This window comes from Cyrtonyx montezumae, unplaced genomic scaffold (genome assembly GCF_038088225.1).
Source record: "Cyrtonyx montezumae isolate F1298 unplaced genomic scaffold, pur_monq_1.0 scaffold_17, whole genome shotgun sequence".
Classification (NCBI taxonomy): domain Eukaryota; kingdom Metazoa; phylum Chordata; class Aves; order Galliformes; family Odontophoridae; genus Cyrtonyx; species Cyrtonyx montezumae.
Genome location: NW_027071903.1, coordinates 33,043,054 through 33,060,108, shown reverse-complemented (window position 1 = coordinate 33,060,108; position 17,055 = coordinate 33,043,054). Strand labels below are relative to the sequence as shown.

Below are 17,055 nucleotides of genomic sequence, written 5' to 3'. Positions count from 1 at the left end.
AGGTTTTCCCATAAGAACATACCCATTCCTTGGCTCCAATTAGAGAAAATTTATTGCTGACAGTGTTATTCCTTGCATTGGCTCAGATGGGAGCTTGATTAGGTACGTCCCAGTCCTCTTGAAGCCCATGTTTCTTTAATTTTGTCCAATCTGTCAGATACTTAGGGACGTGGTTGGGAATGTTGTAGAGCAGCTTCTGGCAGTAAGGAGTCCCAGGGAAGGATTGCATGGTAATCATTCTCAGCCTGTCCATCGATTCCCTGCCTGTGCAGAGATCCAGGAACTGCAGCATTAACCAGCAGGGACACAGCGTGTAGAAAAAGGCATTGCTCAGCTCCTCCTCCTTTTCTGTAGATTTGGCTGGTTGTGCTTTGTTTGCTACCTGGTGGTCATGCTGGTAAGCTACTGCTCATTGCAATTGCAGCATTACTAGGCCTTTACTGACAGACACATCTTTCAATGCTTAATGCTTGCTTGCTCCAGTTTCCCAGTGCTGGGATCGAGCTGTGCTCTGTGCATCAGCCATGGGTGAATCAGCTAATTCCCTGCAACCCAGGGAATAGCAGAGGTACCATTAAAGCATTGCATGACTGTGGATTTACAAATGCTTTGAGCTCTTTGGGAGAACAAGAGTTTCCTGAGGTTATGGTTCAAAGTAAATAGAAGAAAACAGCTGTCAGAACAGTTCCTTGGATGTCCTTCGTGGTGCTTGCTTAGCACTTCTGGCACCTTCAGGGGCCACCTCACTGCCCAACTACTGAAAGGGCAGAGCCATCCTGGGGCTGGGACCCTCATGTTTGTGTGTGTGCAGGACACAGTTGTATCAGCCAAGGCTGTGCTCAGCCCTAGCTTTTGCTGTAAGAGTTACAAGTGATACAATCTCATTTTTTCCAATTTTCTTCCCCACAAGTTAGTTTAAAGAGAATGAAGGCAGATCCTGCTACATCTCAGTGCATTACTAGCCAGCTCAAATGACTCCTCACTGTCTTTTCTTCTACATGAAACTCTTAATGCCCTAAGTCTTTGCATGTCCTGGCGCAAAGCCCAACTGAAGCATGAGCTCCAACAGAAGTTTTTAATTTAAAGCTGTTCTCTTGGCTTCAGAAAGTCACAGATTGAAGTTGAGAGATGCAATTCAGCTGTTTACTTGCAGATCTGCAACAGCCCCGTTGTGCTATTGCTCTGGCCTCCACCAGGCAGTTGTGTTAACAGCACTTTCCAATTAAAGTAGTAGCCTCATTTACAGAAAAAAATGCTTTTCCTATCTGGCCATTTATCTGATCATTATTTTTTAATTACTCAAGAGGCATAGAGCTGGTTTGTTTCCTGTCCTTCAATATAATCAACCCATCATCATTTCTGGTGACTGGGATTCCTTTTGCTGTACTTTATCTCTTGCTACTTTGAGCATCAGCTTGGGTCACCACTCAGACACCATGTGTACTCACACAGCATGGAGTAGTGCCATGAGGGACCAGGTGAATATCAGGCACACAAGCAACTCTTGAAGTTCTGCTCACCTCCAGCAGCAAGAAAGACATCCTGCTGCGGAAATAGTGCTGTCAAGCAATCAATCACAGAGCCTTGCTATGTAAATAAGGGCCACTTCCCTGACCTAAATGCTCCTACTCTGAAAACACATAGCCTTTAACACATCCACTGCCAAGACTAAGGCTTTTCCCAATACCTGAACATTCAGAATCTCTAAGATAATAAATGATACCACATGAACCCTGCATCTTCCCTCTTGATGCAGTCAAATCAGAGCATCCTTTCCATTTCACCCCACTGAATGGCAAATGCTGGGCTCCGCCCTGCCTGCAGTGCAACAAGCTCAGCAGGCTGCTGCAGTGGTGGGCAGTGGGGTCTGAACTGAGCTCTGGGATTTTCACTCCCTCCATAGCTACCACTGCAGACAACAGTGTCTCTGTGTGATAGCTGAATGTTCTTTGTAACATGAGCACGGAGTACTTGGGACTGGAACTGCAGGAACAGGAGGAAGACCAGACGCTGTGACAAAGGCACAGGTTTCCAGGCTGTGAGGCCACAAAGATCCTCTCTCCAGGGATATGCTTTTCCCACAGCACGATCAGCTGTGGCTGCCACTCTGGTCTTGTGTCCTACACAGTGACCCTCAAGTCTTGGGATACCTCAGTTCCATGAGCCCTTGCTGGGATGCCACGGCCACAAGTTCCTGCCAGGTTGACAAGAAAGCAAAGCCTGCTGCTGCCCCCGTGTGTTACTTGCTCAATACTGTTGCCATGCACTAGTACAGATGCGGGAACTCTGGGAGAACGAAGACTAGCCAAGCTAAGCTAAGCACAGCACAGCCATTTCAGGTACTGTGGTCAAAGATCCTGAACAGGAAGACCATTCTGGTTTTATCTGTTCTTTACATTTAAGAAATTGCAAAGTTGAATTGGACACGTTTGGAAGTGAGGCAAGCTGGAGAAAGCAAGGAAGGATGTGATGTGCAGAAAAGCACAGAGAAGTCATCGTCCCACTCTGAAAGGATGCATCTGTGATGCTTGGAGGCTGCCATGCAGCACTGAGCGATATCAGATATCAGCACAGCACGTTCAGGCTTGTTGGCTCTGACTGTGAGGAGTGCAAAATGAGAGACAGCTCTTGGCAAGCTCAGCTCACATGATAAGGTCATTGGAAAGGCAAGCGATGCTTTCATCAACCTGCCTTTCCCCAGTATCAGCACCAGCTTGAGCAAAGGCTCACTCTGTGCTCCTATAATGTACTGCACACTGCATGATGCCAAGGACAAAAGCTTCCTCCCAGATACACTGAAACAGTGCTCTTCCAACCAGTGTCTCAGTCCCTGGCTCCCACCCTTCTTGGCCATGTCATGTTCCTGTTTTGAGCCATTAAGTTTAGATTTAAATTCTCCCTGGGCCAGTGGCAGCTCTCAGGCAGAAGGGAGAACAGGCTGTGTGTAGCTACTGGCTGGCTGCTGCTTCCCAGCAGTTACCATTTATTTTTCTGGACAGTCATGAGTGTTCTCACAGTTTTGTCCTTTGCTGGGCTGCACGTGCTCATTACAACCACAGCCAGTCCTAAAAGCTGCCTAAAACCTTGCCCTGTAGGTAAGCCAGCTCAAATGGAGCCGGGCTGTGGTTCAGGGCATCGTGCAGACCGATGGCTCCGACCACCACTAACACAGTTTCATGGCAAAGTGGTGCTGCCTGTTTGCCATTCCTACACCAAGAGCTTTTCTGGCCCTGGCACCATTAGCAGATGGGCCAAGGAGCAGTGCCTCAGCAGAATGTTGTCCACAGAGTGCCCTGGACACTGCAAAGAGCTCTCTGAGAACATAGGAAGGAACAATATACACTGGCAGGGCTTACATGCTCCAGCAGTTGGGGATTGCAAACACATGCTTCAGCTATGCAAGAAATCTCTGACTTGTTCTGAATGTGATTCAGCCTGGGTTTCTTCCCAGGAACATTCCTGTTCTTCACAGTTGCAGGAAGGGGGGTGGAGGAGCAGGATTTTACCAGTACTCAGGATTTTAAGGGTAAAGGAGAGGAAAGGGAACAAATCTTACGGTGTGTTCCCTAGCCAAATTCCTCCAGCAGGACAGGGTGTGGAGTGTGGGCTCCAGGATTTGGCATAATCCCAAGAAAATACAAACTGCAAAATTAAAACCACTTCTAATTTGCCATTTGCTTTTATATGAAGAGTAAGTGTCTGTTTTTTCTTAAGTAATTCAGTCTCTGCTATCACATAAAGCAGGCAGCCAGAGCCAAATGGTGCTGCTCGCTGGAAGCCAAGCATAGAACTACGTCTCTGAGCAAAGACATGTTATCTCCTCCAGGAGACAGCAGTGCTGTTTAGATTTGCACTGTGGGTTCCCAAGATGAAAGTCTCAATCCTGAGTCACGGTGTAGTTGCAAACTTAGTCGTCGTAGGTGGGAGTAATCTGATGTCTGAGCTGGAGATGAGTGATGAAGCTGCATGTTTATTGTAATGCCTGCTATGTTACGAGGGGGAAAAAAACTGGCAAGGGTGGACATGAGAGCTTCTTCCCTGGAAGAAGTCGGAGGTATGGTGTGCTCAGAGCTTCACACACTGACTCAGAGTTGACAAAATCTGCTTCTCCTTGCAAGGCAACAGCAGGCTTCTCTCTGGGGAGGACTTCAAGCCACTGTGTGTGCCCCATGCTGCAGGGCTGGGTGTACCCTGATGTAAGGAAGGGGTAGGTCTTGTCTGGCTCCGGCTGCCCCTCAGTTGGGAAGTCCCCCATGGATGACGTGGGAAGCTTTTGGTAAGCCAACTTGCTACTACACAGCAGCACAAACACAGGCTTTGTTCTTCCTTCCAGATGGGACCCCTAAACCATCAGCTCGTTCCTTATTTTCAACCCAAGACCCTTCGAGGGCCGTCGGTGGCAGGAGTTGTCCTCGTGTGTGGAATTGCCCATGGCTGAGTTTGGAAACTGCTGAGCTAGACGTGCACTTCCAACTGGAGAGATCATCCTGAGAGGTGAGGTGGAACCCAAACGTGCACTTAGAGTAACCTCCATAGCTCAATTAACTATATTAAATATATGCCTGTTATTAATTATATTTAACTGAAGTTTTCTTTCCTAAGTTGTGTGCCCGGGGTATCTACCTCTTGAACTTGTTGCTGTATGTAACTCAGTCAAATGTGTACGCAGCACTCACATAAGCTTAGTCCATCTCCAGATGTGGGAGAGAGGATTATTTTGTTCTACTTGGCTCGTACTTCTGAGTTTAAAACAGAGGTTAACTTCACTGACATGTAATTCAGTGATACCAGAAGTATCAGCAGATTCCTCACAGTGCTCTTTTGGAGTCTTTCCCATTTTATGCTCGACTGAACAGGGGTAACTGGTTGAAATTAAGAAGCAGATGCTGGAGAAGCATTTCTTTAACTTGTGCTGTATGTTCTATCAGGACCACAGTTCAGGATTTTTGAGGGTTCCCACCCCCATCTTTTATTGATTACTCTTCGTTCTACATTTTTCTTGTTAATAGCCCACGTGGCAGAGGAAACGGGTGAACGATTTCGCTCCAACTTGCGACCGCGCCACGTGGGATCAGGAGCAGCGCGGGCCCTTTAAGAGACGCCGACCTCTCAACCAACCTCTGTCCGCCGCCCTTCCCCGCTTCCCATTGGTTGAGTGGCGCTGAGGGCCCGCCTTCCCTCGCCGCCAGCCAATGGAAGAAGGAGTCGGCGGAGAGCCGGAGTTAGGTTGGTGTGTACGTGCGGTCGGCGCGGGGCCGAGGGCGGGGGTCGGTGCGGCGGATGTGGGCCGAGGCCGCCCCGGAGCGCTCCGCCGTTCCCCGGGAGGAGGCGGCAGGACGCGGTGCGGGCGGGGCCGGAGGGGGAGCGGCGCGGGGCGGCATCGTTCTGACCTTGGAGTGGGATTTGCGCGCGCTGTGCGCGGCGCCGGGTCTGCGTGCGGCGCTGTCGCTGTGGGGTCGGTGTGTCTGGGGGGTGAGCGGTGCTGGGTGAACGCGGAGGCCGTGCCCGTGGCTGTGAGCGGCTCGCGTGCTTTCTGCCCGCGCTCCCAGGGTTGGGCGCCGAGAGACAAACGCTGACGGTCCGAAAGACGGAAACATCTGCTTTGTTCTAGGCGCTGCTATAAGAGATGAGGCTGAACGAGAGCCGGAGCAGAGCCTTTCAGGCTCCCGTCACCATCCACAACTACCCGGGCGGGCAGGTGTACGTGTTCCCAGGTGGCCGTTCTGACTCGGAGGAGTCATCAGAGGAGGAGCTCAATGTCACCGAGCTGCGGCCCCGGGGCAGAGAGCAGCGGCGGAGCAGCGCTGCTCGGGACAGAGCTGGGGATGTGGTGCTCCTGGAGCGAGAGGTCACCGAGGATGACAGCCTGAACAAGCTTGCCCTGCAGTACGGTTGCAAAGTAAGAGCTAGCTCTGTTGGCTTTTGTTTTACGTTACTTTACAGATCTGTTATACACACAGCTTGCTTCCCGGAGTTGCGTGGAGGCTCCTTGTTGTCTGACAGCCCTGGGTGTTTCGTGCATGGTCAGCATCTGGGTAACGGTGGGCTGGACAAAGGTAAAAAGAGAGCTCTTGAGCCGAGGGAGATGTCATCTCGTGTGACCTGGTTTCTTGATTAATTTGGGTGACTTCAGTGAAATCATGATTTGCACTAAGTGAGGACAGAAAGTAGGAAGCTGAGTACAGAAGTGAGGGTGAGAGCGCTGCCCTCTCGGAGGTTACAGGTTTGGAGCTAATTGAACAGCACCACTCTGATGGGGCCTGGTCTGCTTTCCTTTTTTGTTCCTTATTTTGAAAGGGATGAGCTTCCGTATCACTGGGAAGCACTGCATCTGAGGTGGACCTCGAGTAGGAGAGATGTCACACGGGGGCTTTGATGGGCTCCTGCAGTTCCCAGAGGCACACACTGCTCAGGCAGCTGCGGGCAGGGAACAGTGCGTGCAGAGATTGTCTCTGGATTCAGAGCACACTGAAAAGCACACATTCTGGGTTTGAAGTGGAGGGTTTAATAGGAAAAAACAATGACAACTGTAATGACGTGATGAACATTAGGAACACCCCGTTGCTTAGCAGTTACAGCTTGATTTTTCGAGCCTCCCTTAACCTACATGCTCCTTTATCTATGAGCTGGGCTGTGATTAAAAAGTTGCATAATGCAAACAGTTGGATGGTGGCCTGGTTGGTGGTAATGATACAGTTCTGGCTGAACTGTTGCAGTACTGTTGCACTTAATAACACAGCTGTAAGGTACAGCTGAAGCAAGAGGGCTTAGAGAAGCTGAGACACTTCCTCCCCTCCCATTCCCTTAGAAACAAAAACAAAACAAAGGCCCTTCTAGGTTCTGCTGATGAGCTGTGAAGAAGAGAGCTTGATAGGGCTTACACAGACCTTGATTGAAAGCAGTAGAGCCACAGCAGATGACTTTGTAACAGCCATATACTCTTCTTCAGCAGATAACAATCACTTCTGCCAAATCATAGCGGTTTACTGAACTCAGAGGAGGAAGATTGTCAACAGTTGGTTCACATTAGGAAAAAACGTGAGCGTGCCTCCTGTGGTGTAAGTGAGGAGCACTCTGGGAGGCAGGCAGCGTGCTCCTCCCACAGCAGTGTCCTGCCCCTCTCCCTTCACCGTGCGTGCTGCTGATTGATTCCTGTTACGTTGAAGAGAGATGGAAATGGTTCTGATTGGGAACTCTGTATCTGCTTACAGGCTGGCACTGGTCAGTGTCGATGTAGTCCGTGGGATTTGCACAGTTAGGAAGCTCCTGGAATACTATGGGATGTCAGCAAGGAAGATTTGGAGGCTTGCAAAAAATGCAGCTGTGTTTAAAAATTCCAGGATGAGCTTTCCTTGAAATTAGTGAGAATTTGTTGCTGGTTTCAGAGTCATCAGGACCTACATGGGGTGGGGGAATTGAGGCAGTGCAAGGAAGTCTTGTGTGTGCAACAGATATCTTGGCAGAGATGCAAAGCACTACAAACTTACAATTTTATTCTTGACCATGTATAGTCTGGGCCTGCTTTTGGCATAGTTTTCAGCTGGGAGAAGAGGAGCTCGCTGCAGCCAAAAAAAGAGTACAAATAATAAGCCCAAACAGCTCGCTCAGCCTAGTGCTTTGCATTCTTCCCATCAGCTTTGTTGTTTTTGTGTGAGCACTGCTCCACTTTCTGTTTCTAGAGCTTTAGCACAGCACTGCAGTTTGATTGCGGACACTGCGGGGGATATTTACTGTCCCAGTAATCTGTTTTCATTGGAACAAAACAGAAAATTGAAGCACAGCTTCAGTTAGGAGGCTTAGTGTCAGATTGTTATTTCATGAGAAAGTAATTCTGGAGAGTTGAATTCCTGGTGCTTTGCTGAGGCAAGCTGTGAGGGGTCTGATCCAGCAGCTGAGGATTCCTGTAGCTTCAGGGGCACCAGATTAGGGTCTGCATTAAACACCCTGCTTTCTGATGTCTCAGGCTGTGAAGAGTAAGCGTGAGGTTTGGGCATCTGTGTCCCCTCTCCATTTCAGTGCAGTCCTGCTGCCCAGCTGTGACATAGCAGGCTTGCCTGTGGAACCAATGCAGTGAATGAAAATGATGCAGTAATTAACTTCTAGAAGAACAAATCAGACTTCTCCTAGGTGCTGTGTTGGAGGTGTTGGGTCTCTTTGGGTCAGGGTCCTGCTGTTCCCTCCGCTTTCCCTCCTCCAATCCTTCCTTCAAGGTTGCTTTGTGGCTGCTTAGCAGCCTTGGCTTGCTGCTTGCATGTGTTGGTGGGCCTGTTAGTCCTCTTCAGTGGAGGATTTAGGCAGTGATTAGTGCACGCTGCATTGAGCTGCCTTCTCTTTACTTAACATTAAATAAGGAGATGCTGCTTTGCTGCTGTCTTTGTTTTTTGATACTAGCAGTCCTAATTGACCTGCACTACGTGTGTGGTGTGTTTTCTTGCTGTCCTTACTGCTGCTTGCACGGCTGCTGGGTGCAAACACCAAGCACAGGTGCGGACCCTGGGGACACACCGACATCCAACAGCGCTCACAGGTGGATGTTATTGCCTTAAATGTACGTGGGGAGCTTGTACCAGCTGAGGAGAGGTGAGCTGAACAGAGCAGTTGTGCAGGGGAGAGGCTGATCAGTGTGAGCAGAGGGTGCTCATGCCTGCACGGGAGAGGTGCCCACTGCTTTCCTCCAGCCTGCACTATTGCTTTCAGAACTGCAGCGTGCTCCGAAGATGCTGCATGCTGTCGCTGCTTGCTCTGACATCCCTTTCTGAGCAGAGGAGGGTTTTGCTTGCTCGTGCTGCTATTTTCCCCTCACCTTAAGCACTTGTCGGCTGCTGAAGGCGTAACTGTTTTCAGAAGGTTTGCTCTAAGGGCTCCTCTTGCCAGATGAAAAAGTGAGGGAAAGGTAATGAAAGCAAAGAGCAAGGAATGGCTTGGTAAGAAACACAGCATACAAGAGGTGCAAAAGCACTGCAGTTGTACGTGCAGTGGGTTGTAGACATAACAGGAGCATCTTTAACCTGCAGGACCTGGAGCATGTCTGCAACTGCTGGAAAGTCTCTGAAGAGCCCGCAGACAGAACTTGCTCTCCTTTTCAGGCTGGTTTTGCAGCCACGTCTTGCTTCAACCCTGGCAAAAGGTCGGGTGGTTCTGAACTAATCCTCATGTCCTTTTTCGGATCTCGTAGGTCGCAGACATCAAACGCGTCAACAACTTCATCAGGGAGCAGGACTTGTACGCTTTGAAGTCCATCAAGATCCCGGTGAAGACCCACGGGCTGCTGACAGAGAGCAGCAAGGAGCTGAGGCCGCTGCCCGCTGCGCGCTCCCAGAGCGGCGTGACGTGGACGGACGGAGCGGAGCACGACGCTGCCGCCGCCGGCTCTGCTGACAGCACGCAGCTGCTGGACTACTTCAGGGGCATCGACAGGAGCATCCGCGACGCGGTGCAGGCGGAGCTGAGTGCTGAGTACCGCGTGGAGGTGCAGCAGAGGCCGCCGGCTGAGGCGGGGAAGCGGGAGAGCAGCAGCGGTGCAGACTGTGGGATCCAGTGGTGGAACGCGGTTTTTATTATGCTCTTGGTAGGAATCGTCCTGCCAGTGTTTTATATCGTCTATTTTAAAACGCAAGAGAACGGCCCGGCGGCCCACACCTCCAACACAACAGCAACCTCAAATATTTCAGCAGATGCGTTGGGAGGGAAATTACTGCAAAGCTCCGTGGTAGATAAGAATGCTAAGGGGGAGAAACAGCCGAATACTGCCTCCCCTCCCGGCACCCGCGGGCCGGTGCCTGTGACACGGGTGCAGTCAGGGGGATAACAGTACGGGTATTTCCTTTCTTTTTAAGTAGTTGATGTAGTCCTGAGCTTGGCTGAACGGAGATGTGATTTTATGGAAGGATGCTCTGTTGCTTGTGAAGACCAACAGGCAGCTGGCTTAACAAGTGTGAGCTCCGATGAGGGAAAGTGTTTTGAAGCAGTTTGCTCTTCTTGCTTGCTTCAGGTATTTCTTATGAATGGTTTTGTGTAAGAAGCTGAACCCTTTTCTTCTGTGATAGAGTGCAGAGTTGGTGTGATAGCAAAGCTGGGGGCAGTGTCTTTAAGAAAATACATTTTGCTTAGGATAGGGGTGAGGACTCAGCGTTTTCAATGAATTGTCATTTTTCTGTCTTGCAGAGCGTGGCAGCCTTGGCATAAATAACCCAAAAAGCAGTGGCTTTTAGTTGGTTAGTGGGGGTGTGGCACAGCACAGGGGCACCTCACTGCTGCACCATGCCCAAGGGCATCTAAGCAGTGGGTGCTTCAACCCCGAGGCAGGATGGTGAGGCCAGACCTTTTCTCCTGGTCGAAGTCCTTCAGAGACCTCTTGAGAGCTGTCCCTGCAGGCAGAGCTCATGCGGAGTCCTCGCTTTCGCCAGGGTTCTGCTGGGCTGGAGCCACGGCAGTGTGGCAGCACAGTGTTGGCAGAGGAGCTGCGAGAGCAGAGTTAGGCTTGTGGGATGGTGTGCTCTTCTCAAGGACTTTCTTGGTGTGGGGAAGTCTAGCTGTTCCCTGCTTGCGCTGTGAATCTGTAGTGGTGCATCTCAGATGTCACTGCAGTCATGGACTTAAGTTTCCTTCCTTGTACTCTTCAAATGAGAGAGCGCTGCTGAGTTCAAGTATAAAGTCCAGTGGAGAAGCCCAATTTTACGTCCGGTAGCCACAGAAGGATGTGTCAAATCCTTTCTAGATGGGGAGTAGGAAGCTGCTGTGAAGGATGGGTGGAGGTTGTATGGCTGAGCTGCCTGTAACCCTGGTGTGTGAGCTGTGTCGATGAACACTGCGCGCTGGAAGTGAGGAGGAATGAGGCTTTGGGGGAAGAGTTTTGCTGGAGAGAATTGTCCCCAAAACTTTTGAATTCTACACATTCAGGGACTGCAGAGAGAGACTCTCTAGATCGAAATGCTGAGGTATTAATGTAGCACAGTGGCATGAAACCCCCGGGGAGGGGACGAGGGACAGCAGCAGGCAGCTGGTGTGGCAGCTCATGGGGAGCTGTGCAGAGGCAGAGCAGGTGGGCAGGGACGTGGAGCAGCAGTTTGTCGTTGCCCCACACTGCAGCCTCTCCACCATTTGCTGTGTTCCCATCAATGAGATGCCTGCAGAACAAAGCACAGCATCCATTTGTCTCAAGCTGAGCTGCTGGGGCAGTGCCTGCCTGGGGCAGTGCTTTTAGGGACCCTGATTTAGGGACCCTGGCATTGGGCTGATGCTGAACAGAATGCCTGCAGCCTCGTGTCTCCATGTGTAAGTTGCTGGTTTGGGTTTTGTCAGTTGTTTTTTGTATTTATTTGTTTTTTAAGGCCCTATGTTGTCATTGCCTAAAACTGAGCAGGAGTGATGAGGATGGGTGAGGGGAGCAGCCTGGCAGCACCTTCTGTGTAGCACAAAAGGTGTGGGGGGGAAAGGAGCGTTGCACAAAGCGAGCGGAGCCCTGCGGTGCTACCCTGTCACCCTGGGTTCCTGCAGCCTTAAAAAGTGCTCAGGAGAGCCTGAGTGAACCTAAGTTGTGACTGAGAAGCCCAAAATACCTTGTAATGGGGGAAAATAAACTTGTATTTTCTTCTGTGAAGAAGTATCCCTCGTGGTTGGGAAGAGGGGATCGATACCATTTTTAAATCGAGTGGAATGAAATAAAAGCACAAGGGGCACTTACCCACCCCAGAGCGCGTGTCGGGTGTGTGTTTTTCAGTTTGTTTTCTGGTGTGTTGTTCAGGAAGAGGCCGTGCAGTCATGCACAGCACTGCCAGGTGCGTTCGGAGCGTGCTGAGCTGTCACGTTTGCCTTTGTGGCAGAGCAGTCCTGCAGAGGTCGGGCCCCTCCTGTGCTCCCAGCAGGGACAGCAGTGCTGTAAGTACGAGTTCACCTTCGGGTCTCTTCTGTGTTTTGTGATCTCAGAGTGCTTCAGTCCTCAGCTCGAATGCGGAGCGCGTGTCCCGAGGACGGACTGCAGTTAAAAGAACTGTGGGTACAGCTTAAAAACAGAACCTGAGGTGCAGATCGCAGGAGGACTTTGGGCACTGCCGGGGGAGAATGGCACAGAACGGACGGACATTGTGCTCTGCAAACACGACAGAGTCCGGAGTACACAGTAAAAGCCAGTATCTTTACTTTAGTGAATGCAGGATACAAATATTTTACAACAACCTCTAGCATTTTTTCTTAACCATTTGATAAAAAGTTCACTAGAATATTTATTGTATATTGAAGAAAAAACAACACATTCAGGGAAAAAAAATTGAGATTAACTTATTTTTTTTTCTTAAAAGATTCGTCTCAAGGATGGCAACAAAGTCCAGCTTGTGCCGCCAAACGGCTTGTCAGCATTAAACCGTGAACAGCTTCGTTGTGAACTGTTGACTACAAACATTTACCAAATACATAAATCTCTTTTAAAAAAGCCATTTTAAATATAGCAAAGCAGTGTTCTCTTGCACAGCAAAGTGAAGAAAGTTTCTACTAAGATTTAAACGTTTACACTGAAGTCTTTCTTTCACATTCTAATTCAACTTCTTCCCGTGATCGATTGTTAGGAGTTATTATGTTCCTTATTTACTATGTATTTCTTGTGCGCACAGCAATTCGCAGTTCCTGATGCATTAGTGTCCTTGGAGTGAAAGGAAAGGCTGAAGCGTTTCTCTCTGACCAATCCCTGACCGGGGATGTCTGAATACATGTGAGTTTTTAAATACTACAGTGAGAGCTCAGAGATGGAGGGGTGATTTGTCACCACAGGAGATAGGACTCTGAAGTCGCTCAGGCTTCAATGGGTTCCGTCGAGGATTGGATTCGCTTGAAACTTCAATATAGTTATTAGCTAAAAAAAGTATTTTTCAACTGTTGAAATATCTGTGCTATGTCTTTTTTTTTTTTCTTATTATAAAACATCTTTACAATTCCTAAAAAAAGTCTGTTCCAAAGTGAGCTACCTGTTATTAAAAATCAGGTTTCCCCATGATTCAGTGGCGTCAGATTCTCCCACGAGGAGAGAACACGGGCAGCGCGTCCTGCTGCGGCTGTGGGAGGGGATGGGGCACAGGGCAACGCCTGAGCAGTGCCAGGAGCAGTTCTGAACAACCTCCTGCTTGGGTTTTTAACTCGTAGGTGCAATTTCAATACAAACTCTAACCCTTGTGTAGCTTTTTTTTCTTTAAGAAAACAGTAATAGTACTGTTTACAAACCTGCATAGAAATAAAGACTACTGAGATACAGTCAGCAAAGCCATCTCGTAAGGCACACAAGAAAATAGACAGTAAATGTGAATGCAGAACTCCCACTCGGATGTACAGCAAAGTTCATATATGTGCATAAATAGTGAAGAAAACCACATAACTTCTGCAAGCATCGAAAGGTTCTCTGCAGTGGTACAGGAATGAGGGCAGCCAGGTCTCCACAGCCAGGAGCTGAGTGCAGAGCACCACAGCTGGACCTGTTCGTGCTCAGAAGCAGCAGAGCACTGCTGGGAGCACCGCCTTGCTCCTCCAGCCACACTGAAGTGAGCTGCCAAGAAGGGAGCTGCAGCTGTCCCCGCTGGAGTGAGTTTTCCATAGTTAAAATATCAATGAATTTCAAAGGTCTGCTGAAATCAGGTAAGTAGCAGGGGCTGGCTGCAGCGTTTCAGTAACAATGGCACTGTTGTCTTTTTTCCCCCAGAGCCACCAGCAGCGGTGGTTGATGATCACCAAACAAGTTGGCTTCCCAGCATAAAGGAGCGTGTGCAGGAAGGAGGTGCCTGCAGAGTGCTGCTCCCCACAGGGGCTGCCCTCTCCACACATCCCACTCCTGCTCTGACACAGAGGAGCACCCACTTCCATCCCAAACCACGTACCACTTCAGAAACCTTTTGTGTGCTCATCTGATATGTGTTATCTCCCTAGCAGGAGAAATTAGGTCAAGCTTTTTCTGCTGTTTTGTTTCCTCCTCGGAAGAGGCAGTTTTTAAGCAGTGCCTCACAGAGTGCTGTAGCAGATCTGCTGTATTTATGCAGGATGAACTTAACGCCGGATTTGTTTTTTGTTTCTTTTTTGCCACTTTGCTATTTATATACATATATATAAAATGTATAATGAAGCTTAACCATACAGCACAGAGATTACAATTTAACGGCACACATTCACCACCAGTGAGGGGGACGACCCCTTTATACACCCTCTGAAAAATCTGGATAATAATATTAATAATAATTAAAATCCAAAGAAAGTACAGTATATTTAACAAAATAGTAAATATTAAACAGTGAATACTCTACTTAATAAGGACCTCGCCTTTCTCAAGTCGGCGTCAATCCACAAAAATATACTTTTTAATCTGGTGAACGTACAATACATAGGTACTTACACCAAAGGTGATAATATATTTAAGATGCTATATACACAAAGAGTTTGGCTCAAATTTCAATTTACATAGAAGTGTTCATGGCTTATTTTTCCCCCAAGGTTCCGCCTGCAAGTTTTTCCTTTTCATCTCGGAAAGCAAAAACTAGAAAGTCAAAATAAGATAAAACTATACTCTACAAAAAAGCTACAACGTACAGCTTTGGCTTATATAAATAATTCATAGCAGAATGTGTTCAAAAGTACTGTATATAACTTTATATATAGTCTTCAATTCATTAGGGTATTGTTTTCTTTAATATAAAATATACATGAGCTAAAATCCGTTTCTATATTTTTCAAAGGTATGAACGTAAAAACAAATTTGTCAAACATATTCCAATTATAACTTAATATATTAATTTTACTTTGTTAACGTTCTATTTTCTAGGCTAATATTTTCTGAATATTTCATGCGAGTTCTCTATTTCTCTCTCTCACTCATTAAAAAAATCACTTCTTTGACCCAATACACTATTTTTATTTTTTTTGCACGTGCAAAACAGGGTTTTTGTTTTTTTTTATTTTTCTCTAGCATCAGCCCTTCTCCATGCACCCTCTGCAATAGAGACCCATGCCAGGTTGGGTAATATAAAGGTCATTTTATGTACAGTATTGCTTTCTTCTTCCTGCTTTTCTACTGCTCTGCTGCTACAAAGCATTATTTCTTAACTACAAGTAACCATACAGCTTTAATAAAACACACAGGGACGTTACTACAGGCGAGCCCTCTTGGTTTCTGCAATCTAGTGTGGTAGGATTATAATACGGGTACAATGTTTCTTTGCAAAACAGGTTATATTATTAAAACAACAAGTCCAGGTAAGTGCCAGACTAGATCAATACCTATAGGATTGTTCTGTTACGTTTTACCATGGGACATCTGCAGCTATACAAGGAGTTTGTAATAAGTGCCTGATGATTCTGTGTATGCTACACACACTAGCACATATATATGCATGTGAAGATATATATATGCACGTATGTATATACATATAAATATACTTATGTCCTTATTTATAAATTTAGATATGTCAGGACAGTTCATTTGGAGAACACAAAAGGGAAGAGGCAGCCCCGCACGTTTATGTCACCCACGTGTCCATCCGCATTCGTTTTACTGACGGGCTCTCTCTATCTTCTGAGTTGGGCGGCCTCCCCAGCACCACGGGCGAGTGGAAATCGCTGCGAGGGTCCTCCCGGTCGCTGCCGTCGTACGAGCTGCTGGAGCTGCTGAGGCTGTCGACAGGAGAGCGACCCATCTCCTGGCGCTGCGGCGGCTGCGGGGGCTGCGGGGGCTGCGGCTGCTGCGGGAACCCGGAGGGGGTGACGCGGTCCCGGGGAGGTGAAATCGGTTCAGATTTTATGTTGATGTTTTGGTTGGTGTTAATGGATAAGTTTGAACCCTGAGATAGCTGGCTGCCAGTACTGGGAAAAAGAGAAGCAAAGGAAGAAGTAAGGAAACGCGAGGAAGAAAAGGACCGTCCCTGCGGCGGTGGGATCAGCATCCTTGGAACAAGCACCTCAATGAACACTGCTCACTAACGAGAAGGAAAGCACCCATTAAAGAGCTGATGTTACACACGAGCAGCAGCAGTCTGCCTTTCCAGCAGTGCAGCTGACGGCGGTGCTGACCGCAGCAGGGCAGCATGCACGGGATGTCCTGCAGAAAGGACACGGGTTAAATCCACACAGAGCAACCGAAAAGCAACGTACACATTGGAGGCAGAAAGAAAAGCAAAATGGTTTTGTGTAATGTATTTCCCAGGGCAGATTATTCAGCAGCCATAGCTCCCCACCGTGCAGTACTGCCTGTTACACATCTACTTACACGAGAGAGCTGAGGGTTGCTGGACCGAGATGGTGCTGCTGCCAGGCAGAGACCTGCCCTAAAGACAGCATTCCTGGGGAGTTAAATCCCTGCAAGGCAGACAGGTCTGCACTAGTCAAGGAGTAATCTGAGGGAAAAACAGATAAAGTGTATTAACAGATTTATTTATATGTACTTACATGTACACACACACACACATATATAAGCATAAGTGATACAGACGCAGTCACACAAAGGCTTCCTGCCCACAGCACCTCCAGGTGGCCCAAAGGAGCCCTCAGCTCTACCTCAATACCTGGCAGCCAAACTTACATCGCCTGCAGTTAACCAGAACCCCACTCAAGGAGTGCTGTCAGTGTGCTGTCCTAGCGTTGTCCTAAAACACCCAAACCATTACGATTTGCCTCTCTCGGTCTCCCCCTGCCCCTGTACCAACTCACTCTGTGCAGCGTGCCTGGGTTTGCCTCTCTCTGGGAGCACAGAGGGAGGCTGCAGTGCAGGCAGCCACGCTGCTCAGAGATGCAGCACAGCAGGAATCCCCGTGAGGACACTGGGAACCCTGGCTGCAGCCCAGCAGCTGCATACACTGCCTTTCTGCTGCCTCTCAGCTGGCATCTGTACCCAGCAGGAATGTAAGATTTGCAAGACAAATAAAGAAATCCAGCCCTCCAATGACATGGACTCAACCTACAGAGCTACGAGAGCCATGACAATCAGCAACACGTGGACATAAGCTTGGCAACTTTTCTGGTTTCAAGTCCCATTTCTTTTGCTTCTCTGGCCCTTACCCCTCAGGGCAGCAACCACCACCACCAACACTCCTG

At 48.5% G+C, this 17,055-nt stretch overlaps 2 protein-coding genes across 11 annotated transcripts in view; one reads left to right on the top strand and one right to left on the bottom strand.

Annotated features, from left to right (window-relative positions):
- The first annotated feature begins 5,626 nt into the window (after nt 1-5,626).
- On the top strand, nt 5,627-10,170 carry LYSMD4 (LysM domain containing 4). Of its 3 annotated transcripts, none has more exons than XM_065734029.1 (2): nt 5,627-5,899; nt 9,176-10,170. In XM_065734029.1, exons 1-2 carry the CDS (start codon nt 5,627-5,629, stop codon nt 9,806-9,808), a joined length of 906 nt encoding a protein of 301 aa, XP_065590101.1. In that variant the 3' UTR covers nt 9,809-10,170. The 3 variants fall into 3 exon arrangements, 2 of the variants coding, with proteins under 2 accessions (XP_065590101.1, XP_065590102.1); XR_010622050.1 differs by lacking the exon at nt 9,176-10,170 and adding an exon at nt 6,593-7,034 and having other exon boundaries at nt 5,847-5,899; XM_065734030.1 differs by lacking the exon at nt 5,627-5,899 and adding an exon at nt 6,478-6,684.
- A 3,863-nt stretch (nt 10,171-14,033) lies between these two features.
- The window catches only part of MEF2A (myocyte enhancer factor 2A), a 73,231-nt gene continuing 70,209 nt past the window's right edge, over nt 14,034-17,055 (bottom strand). For all 8 annotated transcript variants that reach the window (XM_065734047.1, XM_065734043.1, XM_065734046.1 and 5 more), the window contains 2 exons: nt 16,232-16,358; nt 14,034-15,828 (listed from right to left, as the gene is read on the bottom strand). In XM_065734047.1, the coding sequence (XP_065590119.1) occupies nt 15,486-15,828; nt 16,232-16,358 (470 nt within the window). In that variant the 3' untranslated portion in view covers nt 14,034-15,485. The remainder of the gene's footprint in view (nt 15,829-16,231; nt 16,359-17,055) is intronic.